General features: G+C 42.5%; 1 protein-coding gene across 12 annotated transcripts in view; it reads right to left on the bottom strand.

The window, feature by feature from the left end:
• The window catches only part of cald1a (caldesmon 1a), a 224633-nt gene that overhangs the window by 157002 nt on the left and 48979 nt on the right, over positions 1-18652 (bottom strand). The window contains exon 1 of one of the 12 annotated variants that reach the window (XM_055511188.1): positions 9328-9430. The exons of the other annotated variants lie outside the window; for them this stretch is intronic. Coding sequence (XP_055367163.1) covers positions 9328-9426 — 99 coding nt within the window. The 5' untranslated portion in view covers positions 9427-9430. Of the gene's footprint in view, positions 1-9327; positions 9431-18652 lie in introns of those variants that run through there. 12 annotated transcript variants of the gene reach the window in all.

Below are 18652 nucleotides of genomic sequence, written 5' to 3'. Positions count from 1 at the left end.
CGCCTAATAAGAATGTTAGAAGAGCTAACAAATAATCATGTGAATAAAAGTTGAAAAATAAAGCGTGTTGTTGAAGTGTCATGTTTGTTTGCATCATGCACAAGGATTTTCAAAGGTTTTTCTCATCAATCAAGTGATGTACTTTTATGTAGACTTGCCCCCACAAACAAATGAGACATCACGTCTTCCTAAACAGCAGGTTTTCCCAGCATCAAACACCCCAGCTGCATGTTACCTTTACCATGGTTTCATCAAAGGGAACGCATAAATAACAAGCAAAAGGATTTTTTTGCCCTGTGATTGCATCAGTTCTTCTAAAGTTATTTTAGTGATAGTAACAGTCAAGTAAAAAAAATGCCAGCGCATCCTGTCGGGGAGGTACGGCTCGTTATTCCTCTATAACCTTGAGACTGATGACAATCAAAGCCAGGACATATGGTCCTGATAACGCTTTTCATATCTCTAAACATAAGTCATGCTAAAAGCTTCGCCTGATGGTGATGAAATGATGCTGGGTCTTAAGATTAGAATCCCACGCGGGGGTAAAAACCGGGTAAAAGCCAGCGAGCGGTTCCCTTTGACGGGAGCTGCTGTCGCTCCTGTACGTGCGCTTCTCCTTGGGATGAATGTCTTGATCAGTGAGAGGGGAGGAACAGGAGGCTGGGAAAACAGCTTGTGCAGCCGGCATAATCAGCCCCGGCTCCGGCAGAGTGGCAGCATGATATTACTTGTCTAAGTAAATGTATAATTGAGCCAGTCACCTCATCCACCAGCGAACTGCACCACACGCCAAACAGCAGAAAGACAGATACATTTATTTGGACTGAAATCTTGACAAGCGCCATTGGGCTGATTGACAGGCCTCAGAAGGACTCAGGATACCAAGATGCTTCTAACATTAAGGCGCGAATGCTATTTCTTGGGTGAACGTGCAAAGCAGTTCCTGTCAGACTTAAACTGTATTATCCATCCAAACCATTTCCAGGGTTTGGATGGATAATACCGCGTTTTGCCACCCTGGGGAACGAATTAAATGGAAAACACTGAGATCAAACATTGCGTGCACTTTCAATTAGATGCCATTCCACTTGAGCCCACTTGATCTTTTATGTAAAAAGCTATGTGTTGCAATTAGTTCTGATTTGGTTTGTTTTATTCAAACACTGGCTGGCGGCAGTGAGGGAAGCCAGCACGTTTGACGTTCATCCTGGCATTCTGTCTGGAAGTCAAATGTTAAAATCATTAAAGTAAACCCTGGAGCAACAACCTCAAGATCATTAAAATAGTAAGAGGGCAGTGGCTAATACTTGCTCAACTCTCTCCTACTGACACAGAAAACAAACAACTGCAACAGGATATGGCGCTGAAGACAGATGCACGCTCCTCACCGCGCCAAGAGGGACACGCCAAACCACCTCGACATTATGGAAAGGGGAACAGAAGGGGTTTCATTTTCACAGCGCTTTCTGCATCATTAACGATGGCTTTGATTAATGGTTTACATCCACCCCAAGCCCCACCTGTGAGAATTGTAATAAAGAACATCATTTGTTAGGCCACGTCCAACTTTGATTTTCTGGCACAGACACCAGGAGGAAGCGGGGAAGTAGAGGCGCGGGGGGTTAATTTTCACTCGCACCTGTACTAAATTCACTAGTGGCGTAAATATTGTGACTTTACAATCAGCAGTTTGGGCGCTGGTGCAGAGGGGCACGCGGTAGGCGTGTTCGATAGGGAAAATAGCCTCCCATCAATTCTCCAGTTTTCTGCCAACCTCTTCGCTGTTTGCAACCCACCCATGTAATCCATCATGGAGACATTAATTACGTACTATGCTCTTCTAGGACAAAGGCTCTAATGAAGGGCCTGTCAACACAGGCCTTTTCTGAAAACAGTGCAGTCATGGAGGTTGGTGGGACGCTTGTGGTGAGCTCGACCACCATTTGCTTTTATTTTGAAAAGCAAAGCAAAAACAGCTCATCTGCTTTTTCAGCATGTCCATTTAGATCATTTCTGCTTAGTGCAAACTGAGAATACAGTACGAACTAATAAGTACTGAGTGATTTGATTAACGGATTGGAGCATTCTCTAATTATACACTAGTTGCTATTTGTAACTTGAAAAGTATTATTTTGTTGTGTTCAGTGTTACAGAAGCTGCAAGTTGTTGTTGCTATGAGCACATCACATTTTCCCTTAGAGAAAAATTATATTTACCAGATACAGGTATTGATATTTCCCTAAAGTGACTTAGTGTACAACTTGTGAAGCTGCAGTATAGTCATAAGCATTTATTCTCACTTTTTTTATAAATGTCAGTGCAGCACCAGCAAGATGCAGGAAATGGCATCTCCATTTTCCAGAAATCTGTATATTTTTCACCTGACTCCAAATTAGAAAAGTTACACAAGCAACACCATTAATCTGTCTTGTAGTAACAGCTCACTGAGAAGCAGTTTGGAAACAGTTTGTGTACATTTTACTACATCAAAAGTTGGCGAAACCGCAAGCACCACCGGTGTCAACAACTGTGCAATTTACCCATAAGTGCTAAACTATGACCCACAGAATTATATCTACACAGTTAAATATAACGCTAATCACTATCTATTTAGCTAAGGATAAATGTTGATGTATAAGTAATGCTCTCAGGACGTGCCTTTCAGTCTTCAAGGTGTTTCACTTGTGCAGTCGCTTTTAACCGGCTCTAGTGGGATTCATAATCATGTGCCCCAGACAGTCATGACAAGTCAGCCAGACACAAAGCACCTCGCTGCCAGCCGGCCAGACTGAGGAGCGTGTAGGCAGGGTGATGGATTGAAGATAGGGCCAGGACAGGGCCGCTGCAGGTCTGCTCTCTGTTTCACTTGGACACCTTGCAGCAGTCGCGGCTCTCGCTGAGCTCTGGGGCCTCGGAGGCACAGAGAGACGGCTCAAGGTGTGAAACTTGAGCCAGCTAAGCTAAGCAGAGTGGGCTTCTGTCTCATGCCTAATTACCGCTGACTCCTGGCTCTCTACCCCCTCCCTCTGGTCTCTCCTTCCTCCATCAACCCCCTCCTCCTCTGTCTTGCTGTTCACCAGTGGAAAAGGTATTACTAATGACAGAAGAAGGTTACCCAATTTATCTTCGGGCCAAACCTTTCGGAGCTCGCTCTCCTTGCGTCCCTGCAGAGCGCAGATTGCCATAAGAAAAATAAATGCACACACCGAACAGTAAAAGCAACGACAAGGGACACAGCTGATTCCAACGTGGCGCAGATTTAAAGGAATAACAAAAGGCTGTGATTTTCTTTACATGTTGCCTATGTGTACAGCTGCAACCATGATGATGCTCAGTTAGTGACACTCAACAACTATAAATACACAGAAAAACGTTCTCGCCTGTGCAACAACATAAGTTAACTGACTTAAATTTACATGATAAAAACATGGGTTGCGATTATTACTGTATACTTGCTGTAACTATGTAATGAGTGCAGTGACTTCCTGGAGTGAGGCTTAAGGCGACAGAATACAGCATGCTAATTAGAGGTGCCACTGCTGTTGGTTCAGCCTGTTTTCAACAGTCTATGTGAAGCAACACTGGCTGACTCCTGGCTCCAGCTCCATGCGCAGATGTGGAAAGTGGCATCAGTTTTCTAACGAATCTCCAGCCAGGAAAAATAATGATGGTGAATATTTTCACTTCGATTTTGTTTACTGTGTAGAGCATCAATTCACAATAAAAGTAATCTTGTCTTGGATGAATTAATAACCAATTCATCCATCAGATTATAAATGCTTTAGATGTACTGTACAGGTACTAGCACAGTAGGCATACTGTCACATGACATATAAGGTATAAAGGACATTTTAAGGCTGTTTGCTTTAACTCCACCTCCTGATCTGTCCTCCTTTATGTTTCCAACTTCAAAGTTCTGATTACAGAAAATGTTAAACTATTTAGTAACACAATTTGTCATGATGCTCCCCATGTTCTCCACTACTGCACAAGGGCAAGCTGTCAGTTTGAAAGCCACATCCGGATTTGACCTTTGGGATATTCAGCACATGAATCTTTCCACCCATTCCTACACACAAAAAGCTGCCAACATAAAAAGGAAAGTAACAAGACTGTACAGTTAGAAGTGATGTCATTGTAAAATAGTATGAACTATAAACAGATGAATAAACCATGTGCCTGGTGCTGTGATTTTACACGACTTTCAATCCTGTGTGAAAGATGTGAAATGTAACTCGGCCAATATGGATCTGTCTGTGAAATATAGACTGATTGAAATTAATTTATGTAAATCATAGGTAATGTTAAGGTTTAAGGTCCCTTGAGTCATGGCATTTCATTCATTTTTTCAGGCACTTTGAAATAATTGCATGCTCTATATCTATGATCGCCTTGTGCAGGCACAAAACCCACAGCGACGCTTGACATTTATGGAGGTCCAGCTGCTATGGTATGGTAAAGAAGTGTCAAGAAGTGAGTGAGAAAATGAAATCAAAGGAACGCAAGCAAAGATTAGCCTAAGCACATGCAACGGGAGGAAGGAAATTACAGCTTGAAACGTATGAGCGTCTGAAACTAAGGGAGCGTTTAATTAGAGGTTTTGCTATTGATTAAGTTGGCCAAAGGTGGGTTTTTCATGAGCCGCTTGGGTTTGTGTGGAGCCATTTGTTTTCCAGCCAGCAGCAGGCAGAGAGGATCCATCCTGCAGAGAAATGGAGCCGTTGGATGGAAAAAAAATTAAGATAAGAGAGGGAACCATGATGAGGAAAAAGAGGAATGGGACAGGGGCACGCAATAGTTTTTTGTTGTTTTGTTATTGACAATGCAAGGGATGAATTGATGAAGTGAGTTCACTGAGTCCACAGCCCTGTAATTGGTTAGACACGTGGGTGGAGGCAGAGGCATAACGGAACTCGGTGCAGAAACAGAAATGATGTGGATGCAGCACAACAAGCTGCAGACAATGGATGGTCCTTGAGATCAACGGAGACAGTGAGAGCGAGGTGTGTTCGCGGGGAGTGTGGGGTATGATTGTCTTGGCAGAGCGGGCGCAACAGCTGCAGCCTCTGTGAGCAGCAGCGGCAGCGGCAGCAGCAGCAGCAGCAGCGGCGGCGGCTCAACATCTGTCACTGCTGCTGTGCCCTTTAGTCAGCTGCAGATTTTCAACCCTCTAGAGCCCCTCCCATAGGATCAAACCTGAACTGTATTTAAAACATTTAAACAACAGTGGAGTAGTTTAAGGAAAGAGTTTAACAATAGTCATGCCACTGCCTTGACAGAGAAGGTGTGTTTTTATCGACCAGGCATTTAGTCAGATGTGTTCTCACTGCTACCACTTGGCCTTGGCCCTGGCCTGCTTTCTCCATTTGCATATAAATATGAGGAGTTTAAAATGCCAGTGTATAATGAAGCCACCTGATGAACTCATCTTGGGTTAGATATGAGTCCATTAAGTTTATTAGGCTGGCAGCAAGTACAGGCCACCCCTGGAGGTTAGCACGTGAGTCGTGGCAGAAAGCTGGACGTGCACAGATCCACATGTACAGCAGGTTTACAGGCCTGTTCAAGCAGAGACACGCCCACTTACACATTTATAACATTAATATTTAGAAGTAGAAATACTTTGTTGTCTATTCATAATCAGCACATCTGGCAAAATGTCACGTGTGCATTCATAGACAGCCAGTCTCTTCAGCCGTGTTACATGCTAATAGAGGGAGCATCTGGACCGAGCCAAGCTTCATTAGACCACTACGCATCCTTCCATTATCTTAAAGACGTGTCGTTTCATCACCTACAGTGCTGGTACCTCCCGCGTGTCCCTGCCCGCTGCCCGTGCACAGGCTGCTGCAGGAAACAGCCGCCCTCAACACCAGCACCCTCCAAGGTTCTCTGACTCACGTGCCCAAAAAAAGCACCCACACGGTCTCAGCATCTACTGTAATAGTCCAGAATTACTGCTTTGCTCCTACCGTTTCAACGTGCAGCAGATATTGGGTCATTACTTACTGACTATACGTTGCACTCTCATCTATGCAATATCAATCCTTTTTCCCTGCCAGGCCGCGTCGAAGGAGCGAAGCCCAAACTGGATGCTACTTGGTGCAATATTGTATTATTTAAGCTGCAATATCAATTGTTTTCTCTGTGGAATTTCAAAGTCTTTTTTCTCACTTCTTAACAATGATGCTTTTTTTCTGTTTGGGTCAAGAGTACGTTTCTAATGTTTGGGTTATTTTCTGTTCATTTCCAGATCTAGGACCTTTTAATACCATATAGTAGCTGCCTTTTCTGTGGCTGTGTTATGTACAATTAAATGTTAGAGAAAAAAAAAATGTATCTAAAATGGTATTAAAATGAAAACAGCGGACAAAGAAGTAGTGACATCTTTTAACACAAAAAGTTTCACATAATTCAACATGGAACTGCACAATCTGATGACAGTTACCATGTTGCATTAATCTGATGTTTTCTTAATGTCAATAATAATGAATACAGTGTTCTAATTAAAAAGATTCGACAAATAAAGATGTTATCAGACAGAAAACATTAAAAAAACACCATGTTACTTTGATAATTGAATAACTCCTCTGGCTTCCGAGTGTCAATTTATTTCTGATTGGATTAAGAAATCCATACTCCCATGAGATAACAGCTCTTGCAGGAGGGCAGGTCTCCAGCTTTCCTGCACAGTGCAAGAACTGTTCTCTGCCAAAACATCCTGTTTTATCTCCAAAAATGTCAATTATAGGAGCAAGACACCTTCAAACTGTCATTTCCTTGTACCTTTAACCAACCAAAAAGCATCGCAGCTACTCCAGCAGGAACTGGCTCCACCATGTGATCTGGATCACAGTATCACTGTTACAAATGTCATGCAGAAAGACTACCGTACCACCATGTACAACCCCCCCCCGCAGCCTCTCACTCCTCGGCTCAATACCATGACAGACGGCTGTGCTACAGACAGAATCAAATCAAATGTGTTGACATGGATGAAGGGTTGTATTTCTTCAGGAGTGAGTCTACCATTTTTCAAACCTGGTCTACAGTTACACACAGATGGCTTCCAACCAACCACTGATCCGCAAGCGCACACACACCCAGGCGTGAGCTTACACTGATGACTGGTTCGCTGGAGGTGGTGTTGGAGTGAGTAAACATCACTGCCACGAAGCCTCAAAAGACATCAAGGCTGAGGATTCGATACAGTCTGGTCATCAAGGCAAGGACCTCTGAGACACTGGAAGCTTTCATGACAAAGTAGGACTACAGTGTTTTGGTGGAGCTGTAGCATCCGAGCGGTGGTGGAGAGAAACAAAAAGAAAAAGCAAGCACAGGCAAACGGCTAAGAGGAGGTGTGTGGAGTAACAGATTCTGCCTGGTTTATGGTGCCTACTCACTGCTCCAAGAGACAGACAATGTGTTTGATGTCACGAGGAACTTCGCACAAGAAGGATAACTCTGCAACACATCTCACAAGGGCTCTTCACTGTTCTACAAGTGCTGTGCTCTTCTCTTCTCTTCTCTCCGAGATGGAGATGGAGAGACCATGAACAAACAGTAAAGTATGATTTATGGCCACTTCTCCCGCTCCAGTTTTCACTCTCTCTTCATCCCTGTTGGGGGTAAAAACAATTTCGATGCCTTCGAGAGAATGTGTGAGGTCTTTTAATTCTGTCTGCCTTCGTCATGCACACGAGCACAGCGGGACAAGCCCTCCTCTGGCGATACCTTCCCTCCCATATTGTTATCTATTTGTGCTGACTTCTTAAAAGGCCTTCAGGGTGTCACTCAGACATGGCGGAAGGGCCTAATTGCATTTAGCAAAGTGGAAGCAGATCTCTCTAAGTGTGAATGGGTTCAATGTTTTATCTGCTACTATAATGCACCTGTCACTTTGTAAAACTCTGCTTTCACCATTTTCCTCTATTTCTTCTAAATCAACACTCGTCGTATTGGTTGGCAAAGGCTGATGAAGAAGATTCTGCAAATGTGGCAATTCAGCAGATGGAAGCAACTTTTTTTACACTTTACATTTTCTAGCTAAAAGGTTGAAGCTTCATTCATTTTCACAGCGAGGAATCATGTGGATCATGTGAATCATAACATGGGCCTAATACTTGTACCTGCACTGCTGTGGGATGCAAATGCGCAGATACCTACTCAAACTAGCGTTGTTTGATGCGTTTCATATAGAAAATTGACGCGTCATAAATTGCATTTGATGATCATATAATTATATCCTTATAGCGACTCAAATCTAATAAACTCTCAAACAGAGGCTGTTTTCTTCTAGTGGTTCAATATCATATGTATGGCTTATGGCAGTGGTCCAGCCTTGCAACCATACTGTATGTTCTGTTTACACTGTCCACTATGTGTGTTAGCTACTACAGTCTCACCGAAATGGCAGAAGCATCCTCACTAATACAGAAAATAAGAGAGCAGCACAGACCTACTGTACTAAACGTGATCTGTGTTGTATCGGTCTCCAGCCTCTATGTTGTGTAACATAACTGATATGATGAGTGCAGAAGGCTTTCGATGATTGGATTGTGTTGTTTATAGATTAGTTTTATCACAGCCTTTGAGGAACACCCTTTTCTCTGAGCCCTAGGCATTTGCAGGCTAAACACACTCGACAGAGGAGGTAAGTCCATGTGTGAGTCGAGCGGGCGCCAGGGGCTCAGACATGTCTGGAATAAGAGCTGGACAGAGACGACTTAACACTGCAGACAGCACTGAAACAATGCTAAGAAGCTGCATCACCAAACACACTCCCAGCAAACGGACTACTGCCTATTTCATCAAGGTTCAGAAATGTGTTTTATAAGCCAGCAGTTATTTATGTCATGACATTGCAACAACCTCTAAGTAAAAACACATTCATGCACTTTTGCGACCGTCCCTAAACCGGTCTATTCAAGTACTGTAAGGTTTCTTGCCACTGCAACGTGAGTCTATCTTGATTCTGCCATGCTGGTTAAGAAGGATGACAATGGTGGAGACATGCATCAAGTCCTTCAGACCTGTGATTCCTCAGCTGCCCACCAGCCTTCACTGCTGAGTTCCCTCAGCTCATAACCTGCCTAGCCAGCTGCTTCTCATGAGCCATTACCCTGGGTGTAGATACAGGACAGATGTTTTGATGACCATCTGTCCCCCCTCTGGATTCATTCCCTTGACTGGCTCCTTCTCATTTGCAACTGTAATCATGCTTTTTGACCTATAATGACTATATTCACCTCACCTGTTTTGCTTCCTGAGTGGGTCTTTTGGGCCCCAACTACGTGATTCAGTGTTGCATTTCCTCGTCCTGCCTACCTCTCTGTCCCCCCTCCTGCGTGACCTTTCAATAGCGAGCCAGTCTCCATCTTGGTGGGTGCCATGCCTCCATGTGAGGGTGATAATGACTGTTATCATGAATCTGAGGAGGCAGAGGCATATGTGAGTAAGTGGAGTGACGGGAGAAGATGAGGGGAAGCGCATGCCTCAGCAGCACACACTGCAGCAACCCAGAGGAGGAATCCTGACTAAATGGAACTGTCAGCATGAGGTATTTTTTGAAGCTTCCAAGCACTTAGCCCTGCTTTGGCAGTTATCGACAGTTCCTCATACAATGGCTAACGTTGACGGCAAAGGTTTTACCAAGTCTCCAGAATGTAATGTAAGTGTCCTTTGGGCTTTTAAAAGTATAGACCTGTACTATAAGTGCACTGAAATTTTACTTTCAGGCTATATGATAAAATGGTAATGGTAAAATCTGGGAGGATGTTCACTATAACAGTCTACAGGGCAAACAAATCCTCAAATTAAGATTTGTTACGTGCACAGATATTCAGAGCAAATCCTTCATTATCCTTTCTTCAATACGTTTTCCATGAACTCTATGAATATGCCCTTCTCTCATGTCATGTCTAGAATGTCAGATCCATTCATTCGAGTGCACCTGCAAGCTCATGTGACTAACAGTCTTGTAAGTATAATAATAACACAGAATTAGTGCTTGCTCAACCTTGAATCAATACGCTTCCCTCTTGAAGCACATTCATCTCTGTAAAAAGCAATTAAACACTGGCAAATCAAAGCGTACATTCTATGATACACAGCGACTGCGAAGCATACAGCGAGAGGTCAAACGCTGAGCGACATGAAAGATTAAATGTATCAATAATAGATTCAGGCAGAATGATTCAGTGGGGACACCTAAATGAGGCGTCACTGCCTTGTCACATTGGGGAACAGGTGTGCCACCACAGAAGCTCCGGTACCGCCGCATAAGGCGTGTATATTTGGCATGTCAAATGAGCAGGTGTTGTGTATAATTCATCTTTGTTCCATATTTCATGTACAGGAGCAGGAGAGAGGGTTTTGGAGTGTGCAGGGGGGGTCTTTCTGTGAAAGGGCTGCCAGCCTTCTGGCTCAGTGTGGCGCCTCGTCAGGAGGCCTCTCAGTGGGAATCGATCTCTGAGAATGTGTGATTGCAGTGAATACTGTACGTGCATGTGTGTGCATTAAGTTCCCGCTGTATGATGTCAACAAGTTATGGCCTCGAAGTCAGGTGTGAACCAGGACACTGACAAAAGCAGAATCTGCTCGTGAATAAAAGACGCACTTCTTTATTAATCAACCCTCAAATGTATTTTTCATCCCATCTCAATGGAGCTGCAAACGCCAAAAAAGATGAACATGAAGTAGAATACTGGATGAATTCACAGAGGAATGGTCATGTACATGAATCCACTGCCAAACCTAGTTTTCATATTTATCAAAATATTTGGCAGGAAACAGAAACAAACCTGAGCTATCTGGAAAAAACGCTTATTAAAATGTGAACAATAAAAACAATGACTACGATACGGTGCTGAAATATGAAATTTGCATCTTACTTTGTTTGAATTATGGTGCCCAAGTCAGCAAAAAGTGACCTAACTCTTCTGCTTGAAGAAAGTACTGACACCTTTGGTCATATAATGGGCCATGCCTCATTTAACGGCACTAAAAAATCTGATATGTCACTCAAATGACTAGAAGGAAGTCTGGGCCTTAATTGTTTCTGCTGTAATTTATGGACTGTGGAGCTCATGTTGGGTTTCACACACAGCTACTTCGGCCTTGTGACAGATAAGTCAGTAAAAAGCAGTAATTAGTAGATAGTGGACGCTTTTTTTTATTTCCTTATTTTAAGTACAAGCAGCGTTTGGACATTAAGCTGTGTTTGGTGAGCTAGATTTCAACCAATACAGGAGTTAACCAATTATTTAAAGCTGCCTTTAAATGGATGCTAATACTGTTTAGTGTCTGCTGAATGTGCAATTAGATAATCTCTTGCATTTTCGCCATATTATCTTCATCAAGAAACGTGTTTTGGAGAAAAAGCAATTTGCATTAGATGTGTGCACAATAATGTCTCAATATAAAATCATGTAATAGGTATTAATTAGAGAGTATTCAGCTGAACAATTCCAGTTTGTTCTGACAGTCCAAATTTACAGAGACTTTTTAATGATTATGTGTATATTGCTTTGTTAACTCAATTCTCACACAAAGCTCCAGTTCCATTTGAAGAGGATATACCGTAAAACCCGTCATTATGCCACTTACACGCCTTTATGTTGTGCAATTCCCCTAGTATGATTTAAATAGGATCAGACAGTTACACAAACAACAATTAAAAGCTTGGTTAAGTTTGTTCTTCCTGATTACTAGTGAAGTTGTGTCTCGCATATGAAGCAGTGCCTACACAACAAATGTCTGTTGACGTGCATTTGCGATGATCAAGGCTTCATTCAAAAGCCGCCTCTGTCCCTCCCACAAGACAACACACTCTCATCCAAGGCTTTCATGAATAAGGAGAGTCACTTTACAAAGACAGATGGTAATAGTCTAGTCAGTCAGGGAGTGGTGGCGCTATGTGTTTGTAGTCATGACAATATATAGTCAAATGAGGCGATACATTCTGACTGGCAGATATAGGCAACATCAAAGGCCTGTCACAGATTTAACTTATCATCCCTACAGTAAAACAACAAGAGCCCTCCACTGGACTCATCCATCCTTCATGGTGCTGCAGATGAGATGGGCACTGTGATTGCATTGCAAGGTGGTGGTGATGAAGACAAATAGAAAAGCGCTATGTGTTGAGGTTAGCACATAAGAGTACAGAATGTAACAGGTGGACATCACGATCACATCAAGATTCATGACATGCTACAGTAAGCTACAGCACTAACTGTCTAAGCCTCGCATGTGTGTTTTAGGAAAAAGCTTCACACCTACAGTATTAGTTAACACCCGAATGATCACAGTTTAGCTAAATCTCTGTTCAGTAACCAGAAAGCTGGTCTTTCCCAACTGTACACAGTCCACAGGCTGCGTTCTGTCCTGGAGCATGCCACTGAACTCCTACCTGCTTACTCATTCAAAGCAACACTGTCTAAAAATGTCAGCTTACTGTCTAAAATGTAAATACGCAGTGGGAGGAAAAACTGTGCAATAATCCAATAAAGGCAGCACCAGTGGTTGTCATACCAGCCTACTTGCTACCTTTAATGTTGCTGCCAAAAGCCAGGAGTTATAAAATGTAATTTTAGCTAATATATGATATGAAGCGTTATGTTAATGTAAAGTACAGCGCATGGCATTTTTTTAAACAACAGGCCCCAGTTGCTTGTGACTCAACTGGCTGATATCATTACTCATACACAGCCCTATTCCCCATGCCTCACCACAAGGAGAAAAACTTGTGAATCCTAATAAATGCCTCAGTCCCTCTGCCAAGCTTTACAGTCATCTGCAGATATTGACTCAAATGTGCATTGTTCTGTTGTAGGGTGGAAATATTGCTGACGTATCACTGAAGGCCGGGCATAGTATATTAAACAAACAATGCTATTCAATTTCTAGAAATGGTACACTGATCACATTGTGCACGGTCAGAATTGAATTTTTCTGAAATGTGATATTTAAACTGACTACATCTCACTGAAGGGAGAGTGAAGGAAAGAGACATTCATAAATCATCCCTTGACATTGCTGCTTCATTACCTCAAACTCACTTTCTCCCAGCCTCTCTCTGTCTCTCATCAAAACTCCATAATCCCTGTCAAAGCTGTTTGGATTCTAGGTTAAAAGTGATTTACAAACAAGAGGAGAGAATGACAAAGGATGGAGGGAGGGAGAAAAGGAGAAAGAGGACTAGAATCTCCTCTGCATGGAGCTCCGTTCCATTTACTCTTATGATAATTACCTTTTGCAAGCTTTCACTAGTGTAATGCTCCACATATTGAACATCATGCCCTTTGTGAGCACATGGGAAAGCTGATCATTCGATTTCTGCAGCTGCCATTGGGCAACCAAAATGTCAACATGATGAATTTAAGTCAAGGTCAAAATTGAAAGCACTGATTAAATGCTGAATGGTGTAATGGATCAAATGTTGAAGAGTGAAAGCAAAACAGAGACTGCACAAGAGTGTAGAGAGAAAATACAACTCCAATCACAAACCATGCAAAGCAGCTTTTAGTCAGCAGTAAATGTCTGTGTGCCGAGCACAAGGGTTTGGATTAAGTGGGAAGAGAACAGGAACAGATATCGCCCCTAGCTGATGAATCCTGAGTGTGCCACAAGAACACCATACTAAGCAAAGCTGTGAGGAAGATAACAGGATAGAGAACTTCTGCAGCTACCAGCCCACACTAGCTACACACAATGAGGGACGGGTAGGAAGAAACCCAGTAGTTCATTTCCTGAAGTAAAATTCTGTTTATGCGTTTTAAGGTTGTGCATTTCTTCACCCATTTGGGCGTTAGGTTTACAGAAGACAAATGGTGATTTACATAAGTAGATTAATACCACTTTCATGACACTACCCTAAACCTGCTTCTAAAGCTTTAGAGGTGCCAGGCTGAATGATTTAAAAAAGCCAGGTTAACTCTTGTCCTTTCTGTTAGTAAGTAGGTTAGAACCAGCCAGGTATGAGAACGAAAGTGACACTGTCATCTTACTCTCTACAATTATACATATTGTGCTGATACCTTTATATTTTCTTCATTCGTCTAGAGAGCTACTGAAACTAATTTTGCTTTTATGCAAGAGTAGAAAACAGGAATGAACTCATAGAAATTGACTGAACCTATTGAAAGGAAGGTGCGATAGAACAGTTGCAAGTCCATGTAATAAGCTCTTAGGGGCAAACAGTGATCACCTAAGCGCACACAGTATAGAGTCAGTTTGTAATGATTGTAATGATCCACCTTCAACACCAGGGAGTGGGTAAAGAGCTTAGCAGTCAGAAGGAAGCAGGTGGTTATCAAGCTCCAATTAGGAAGGTGTATTTAATAAAATCAGTAACACTGTAGTAAGACACACAACGCAGCAAATGACTGAGGGACAAATTGAGGGTGTCTCATTAAGCATTCCATCAATATTATCATCCGGTATCGGCTTAGTTGTGCACAAGCTATTCAACTCCTGCACATATAAGCCAACAATTGCTGCATGGAGGGAGGTCTGCCGGTAGCTGTCCGTGGTGCTGAATTTACCCTTGACCGCTTGCTCTCGCTTCCTTCCACCTCTGACGCACTATCTGTCCATTTTCGTCCCTGTGCCCCGAGCCAGTGTGTAAGCACACGCTGCCAGTGTCACTCAAGACTGTCAAGGCCAGGCTGCCACCATCCACCTCCGATCCACAGTGGCTATAATGTCTCAGTCAGGTGAATTATAGGCAATTGCAGTGTGCATAGTGTCAGCTGTTGCCATCAACACGTCCTTTTTACTGTTTCAATATAAGCCTTAAAAGTCTGCTAGCAGAAGATGTACAACAACATAGCCATGACCCATTCAGCTAGGAGTCAACTCCATTCACACAAACATTGGCCTTTCGTATCACACACATACATCAAGTCGTCGACTGTCTTCATAGCAACGAACTAGAGCAGGAGATGGGATTGGCTGTGTGGGGAGCAACAGACGTTGTTGTTTTGCTGCTAAAGACACCAAGTGATTGACAGCCGGCGGTGTGGCAATCTAGGAGAGATACTGTTTCCAGAATCTCATCCATCCTGTTCATCAGGAAACGTCTTTCCTTTCTTCCCAGCCGAACCACAACTGGGTATTTAACAACAAGGCAAGGCAAGTGACAAGACTGAAACAGAAATGTAAAGGCCCACACATGCACACTCATACGAACACATACTCTATTTGCATCTATAATGTAAAGGTACAAAAACATCAAATGTATGAAAAGCTAATTATTTTTTTTCATCGCACTGTGATGTCTGACCTGGAACCTAAATTAATCTCCTGCATCAGTCTGATGTGTTTCATTTTATAATGCATTTTTCTGAACTGAACTTCACTTACTACAGTATGTGAGTACACATCCACTGTAGATTGTATCCACACTAATTCATTAACTCGTCAAAGGCTTTACCTCTTTTATCTTGCGTGGTTATGAGGCAAAAGAGGTCTTTTGTTATTTTTCAGGAAATAATCCTTTGTATTCATAGCATGGATGAACAATCATAACTAATAAAGTATTACTTCATAGGAAAGAGAAGAGAAAGACGATTTTAATTTAAAATGTGTCAACATTGAGAAGCATGTCAAAATGCTACAGCAGTTTAGAAATTCTCACTGAGCGATTTTCATTTCTAGTTTCTCCTTAAGAAGCAGCAGTCGCCTTGGTGTTAGAAACTTCTGCTGGTGCGTTTCAGACATCACAAAAAACATGCAGCTCTTTTTAATACAGAGCCTCTTTAAACCTATTACTGTTTCTATCAGTAATTCAATTTCATATTGCTCTAATGGAGACATTTTATGCCTTTATAGAATATTCATTTCACACATTTAAAAGAGGCCCAAGGCTCCAATATATTCACTTAGTCTTACATTGGGTGTTAGGATCCTAATTCTCATTCTTGGTCATTTAATCCTGAAATGTCCCATCAATTAAAGATGGCTGGGTTACAGTATATGTAAAATTCGCAGGCCCAAAACATTAAGCAATGACACAAGGCTTGAATTAATAATTAACCTGATTGTGTGTCAGTATGGACACATACTCATTTTGCAGTACTGTTGAAAATGAATATTGCTGCGAGGATGTATTTTTGCAAATAAACAATGGCACGTCTTATAGGATCCACCAAACAAATTCAATTCTCTTCCCTCTACACTTGGTGAAGAAAAGCCCAAATCAAACATGGCTAGAGTTGATTCAGGTAAATAAACCGACTTTCACTCTAGTAGAGCTAGTAGGATATCTTGCTGTTGAGACGTCTGATATACAATTTACCCTTGAAAGGTATAAAGCTTGAGAGGCCACAACAGCTTTGTGTCCTATCAGCGAAGCAGGAGTGTGCTCAGCGTTACAGTTGTTCCACTCACCAGGCTTTACCTACTTTATTCACAAGTCAAGATGACAGCTTTGATGTTGGGCCTTGTCTTCTTCCAGCATAATAACTCTGACGAATGTAGAAGCAATGCCTTTGCCATGGTTAATCACAAAATTTGGTGGCTTTCTCAACCTTAAGTAGAAGGACCGGCGATTTGTCATACAAACCCCAGAAGAGATATTTCCCCTGACTAGTTGGGCTGCACCATTTGCCATGTGCCTGGGACTCTGTTCTTTCTAGTCAGAGCAGTGACCTCATTTAAATGAGTAGGTGCTGTGAGCTGCAATTTATTTTTCAAGTGACAATATATCTTTTAGTTTTATGCAGCAGTCATTTTTTGATGAATGTCCATACATGAAATGAATGTTATATACTTGCACACATACAAGGAACACAGAGGTGCTGGAGCAGGTAACTCTATATCCCGTCCGATCCAGTTTGTTGCTGGAGCCCTGTTCCTGTGGGAAGTAATTTGCTTGTTTTCCTCCCGGCTCCAGGAGCAGAGGCAATGCCGACACCTCTTCTACCACCAAAATGAAGAGGCCTCTGCTGGGGAAATCACCTCTCAGTTTGGCCTCTCAACTCCTAGATCCCTCATCTCCTGTGCCGTAACCTCTGAAAGCACCCACTATGCAGCCATTATCCCGGCGCTGGGGCTTTAAGCAGGGGAAGATGGATCTAGAGGCTGTCCCCAGCAAAGCGCCACACATTCCTCCTCTGTATTCCACACCATTAGCGTCTAGCTGGCTGCCTAGCTTTCCTGCATCCTCCTCCTTTCTCCGTCAACACATTTTTTTTGGTTATGTTAGCCAATACAATGCACGGCTGTAAAAAAAAAAAAAAAAAAAAAAAGTGTAAACATCTGCAGGCATGAGCCACTTCCAATCAAACAAACTGATGTGAAGGGCTGTGGCAGGCGATCACGCCATTTGAGGAGTGTGACTGCTATTTATTTGCTCAGTTAATGTTGGTAAGGCCTTAAAGCTGTCCACTAGAACCAGAAAAACGAATGGACACAGTTTGTCCCGGTGAACTATGGTATTTGCTAGTAAATATACAAAGACACCATATTTACTATAATGTACATATATCCAATACTGTATCAGACTGACAGAGAAATCCACACTACACGGCAACAGTCTGCTTAATTAATTCCCAGCTGTCTCATACAAGATGACTTCTGCCGTCGCTGAGGGCACCTAGCTGCTAACACTGTCAGATCCATTCTCTGAGCATAAACAGCCTGCTAATTGTATGATACCTCAGTAAACACTGATGGCCTGCTTTGATCTGTTGAGTGTGGCCGGAAACAAACCTTAAAGAGAAACACGGCTCTACCTTCACATTACACATTCAAGCCGCGCTGCCTCTTATCTCCTGGCCCCCTGTAAAACAGCGTGTGTTCCCAAAGCGTGACACATCCAAACACACGTTTAAAGGCAGACCTCGGTGGTGTCATTTTCAGGGATCTTTAAAGAACTTGAATGGCTCAGCCTTTTCCACATACAGTACTAATGAGCCAGTGCACGCCATGGTCGACCAAATATTATTTGGCTGACTAATCATGCCAGTCATTGAAATTTTTAATTAGACCAGCGCCTCCTTCCGCGGCAGCTGACTAATAAAAAAGACGGCTGAAGACACATTTGCTGCCTAGAATGGGTGCATGTCATTCACATATGACTGAAATTTACAGCGTACAAATGTGAATTATTTGTGTGCACAGGTGCGTGTGAATCATCGACGGTTTTTATTAAGCGCCTCTGAAGAGAGCAACGAGTGAGAGCAGCAGACTTGAAAATACCCCTGTGGTGTTAATGACGCAGCCTCACGTCTCTGTGACCGAGGGTGAGGCTCAAGAAGAGGCAGCCGAGAAAGCGGGCACTTCACTAGTGTGGCAACGCTGAGTTTGTATTGCACAAGTGATAAATGCTATGTGAGTAACATGTTAAATGAGCACTAACCACTGTATGTGCTCTACACGACTGCAGCCCCCTGCTCCTAAATCAGCCCCTCACCCTGCTAGAGACAGGCACACTAGCAGTGAATCACATCAGCAATGGAGAGATGGACAGACGATCAATAACAGCAGCTACTGATTTGGTGTGGTCTTAATTATTTCACCCAATTCTTAATGTCAGCACTGTATAATTTTTTTTACGAGAATTTATTAATAGTTTACTTCTAGCTGTTTTCTAATGCAATTAATGTATTACTATAATATACACAATTATTTATGACTGACAAAAATC

Source organism: Betta splendens, chromosome 9 (assembly GCF_900634795.4).
Source record: "Betta splendens chromosome 9, fBetSpl5.4, whole genome shotgun sequence".
NCBI classification, from domain to species: Eukaryota; Metazoa; Chordata; class Actinopteri; order Anabantiformes; family Osphronemidae; genus Betta; species Betta splendens.
The sequence above is the reverse complement of the archived record's forward strand: the minus strand, read 5'-3'. Positions and strand labels throughout refer to the sequence as shown.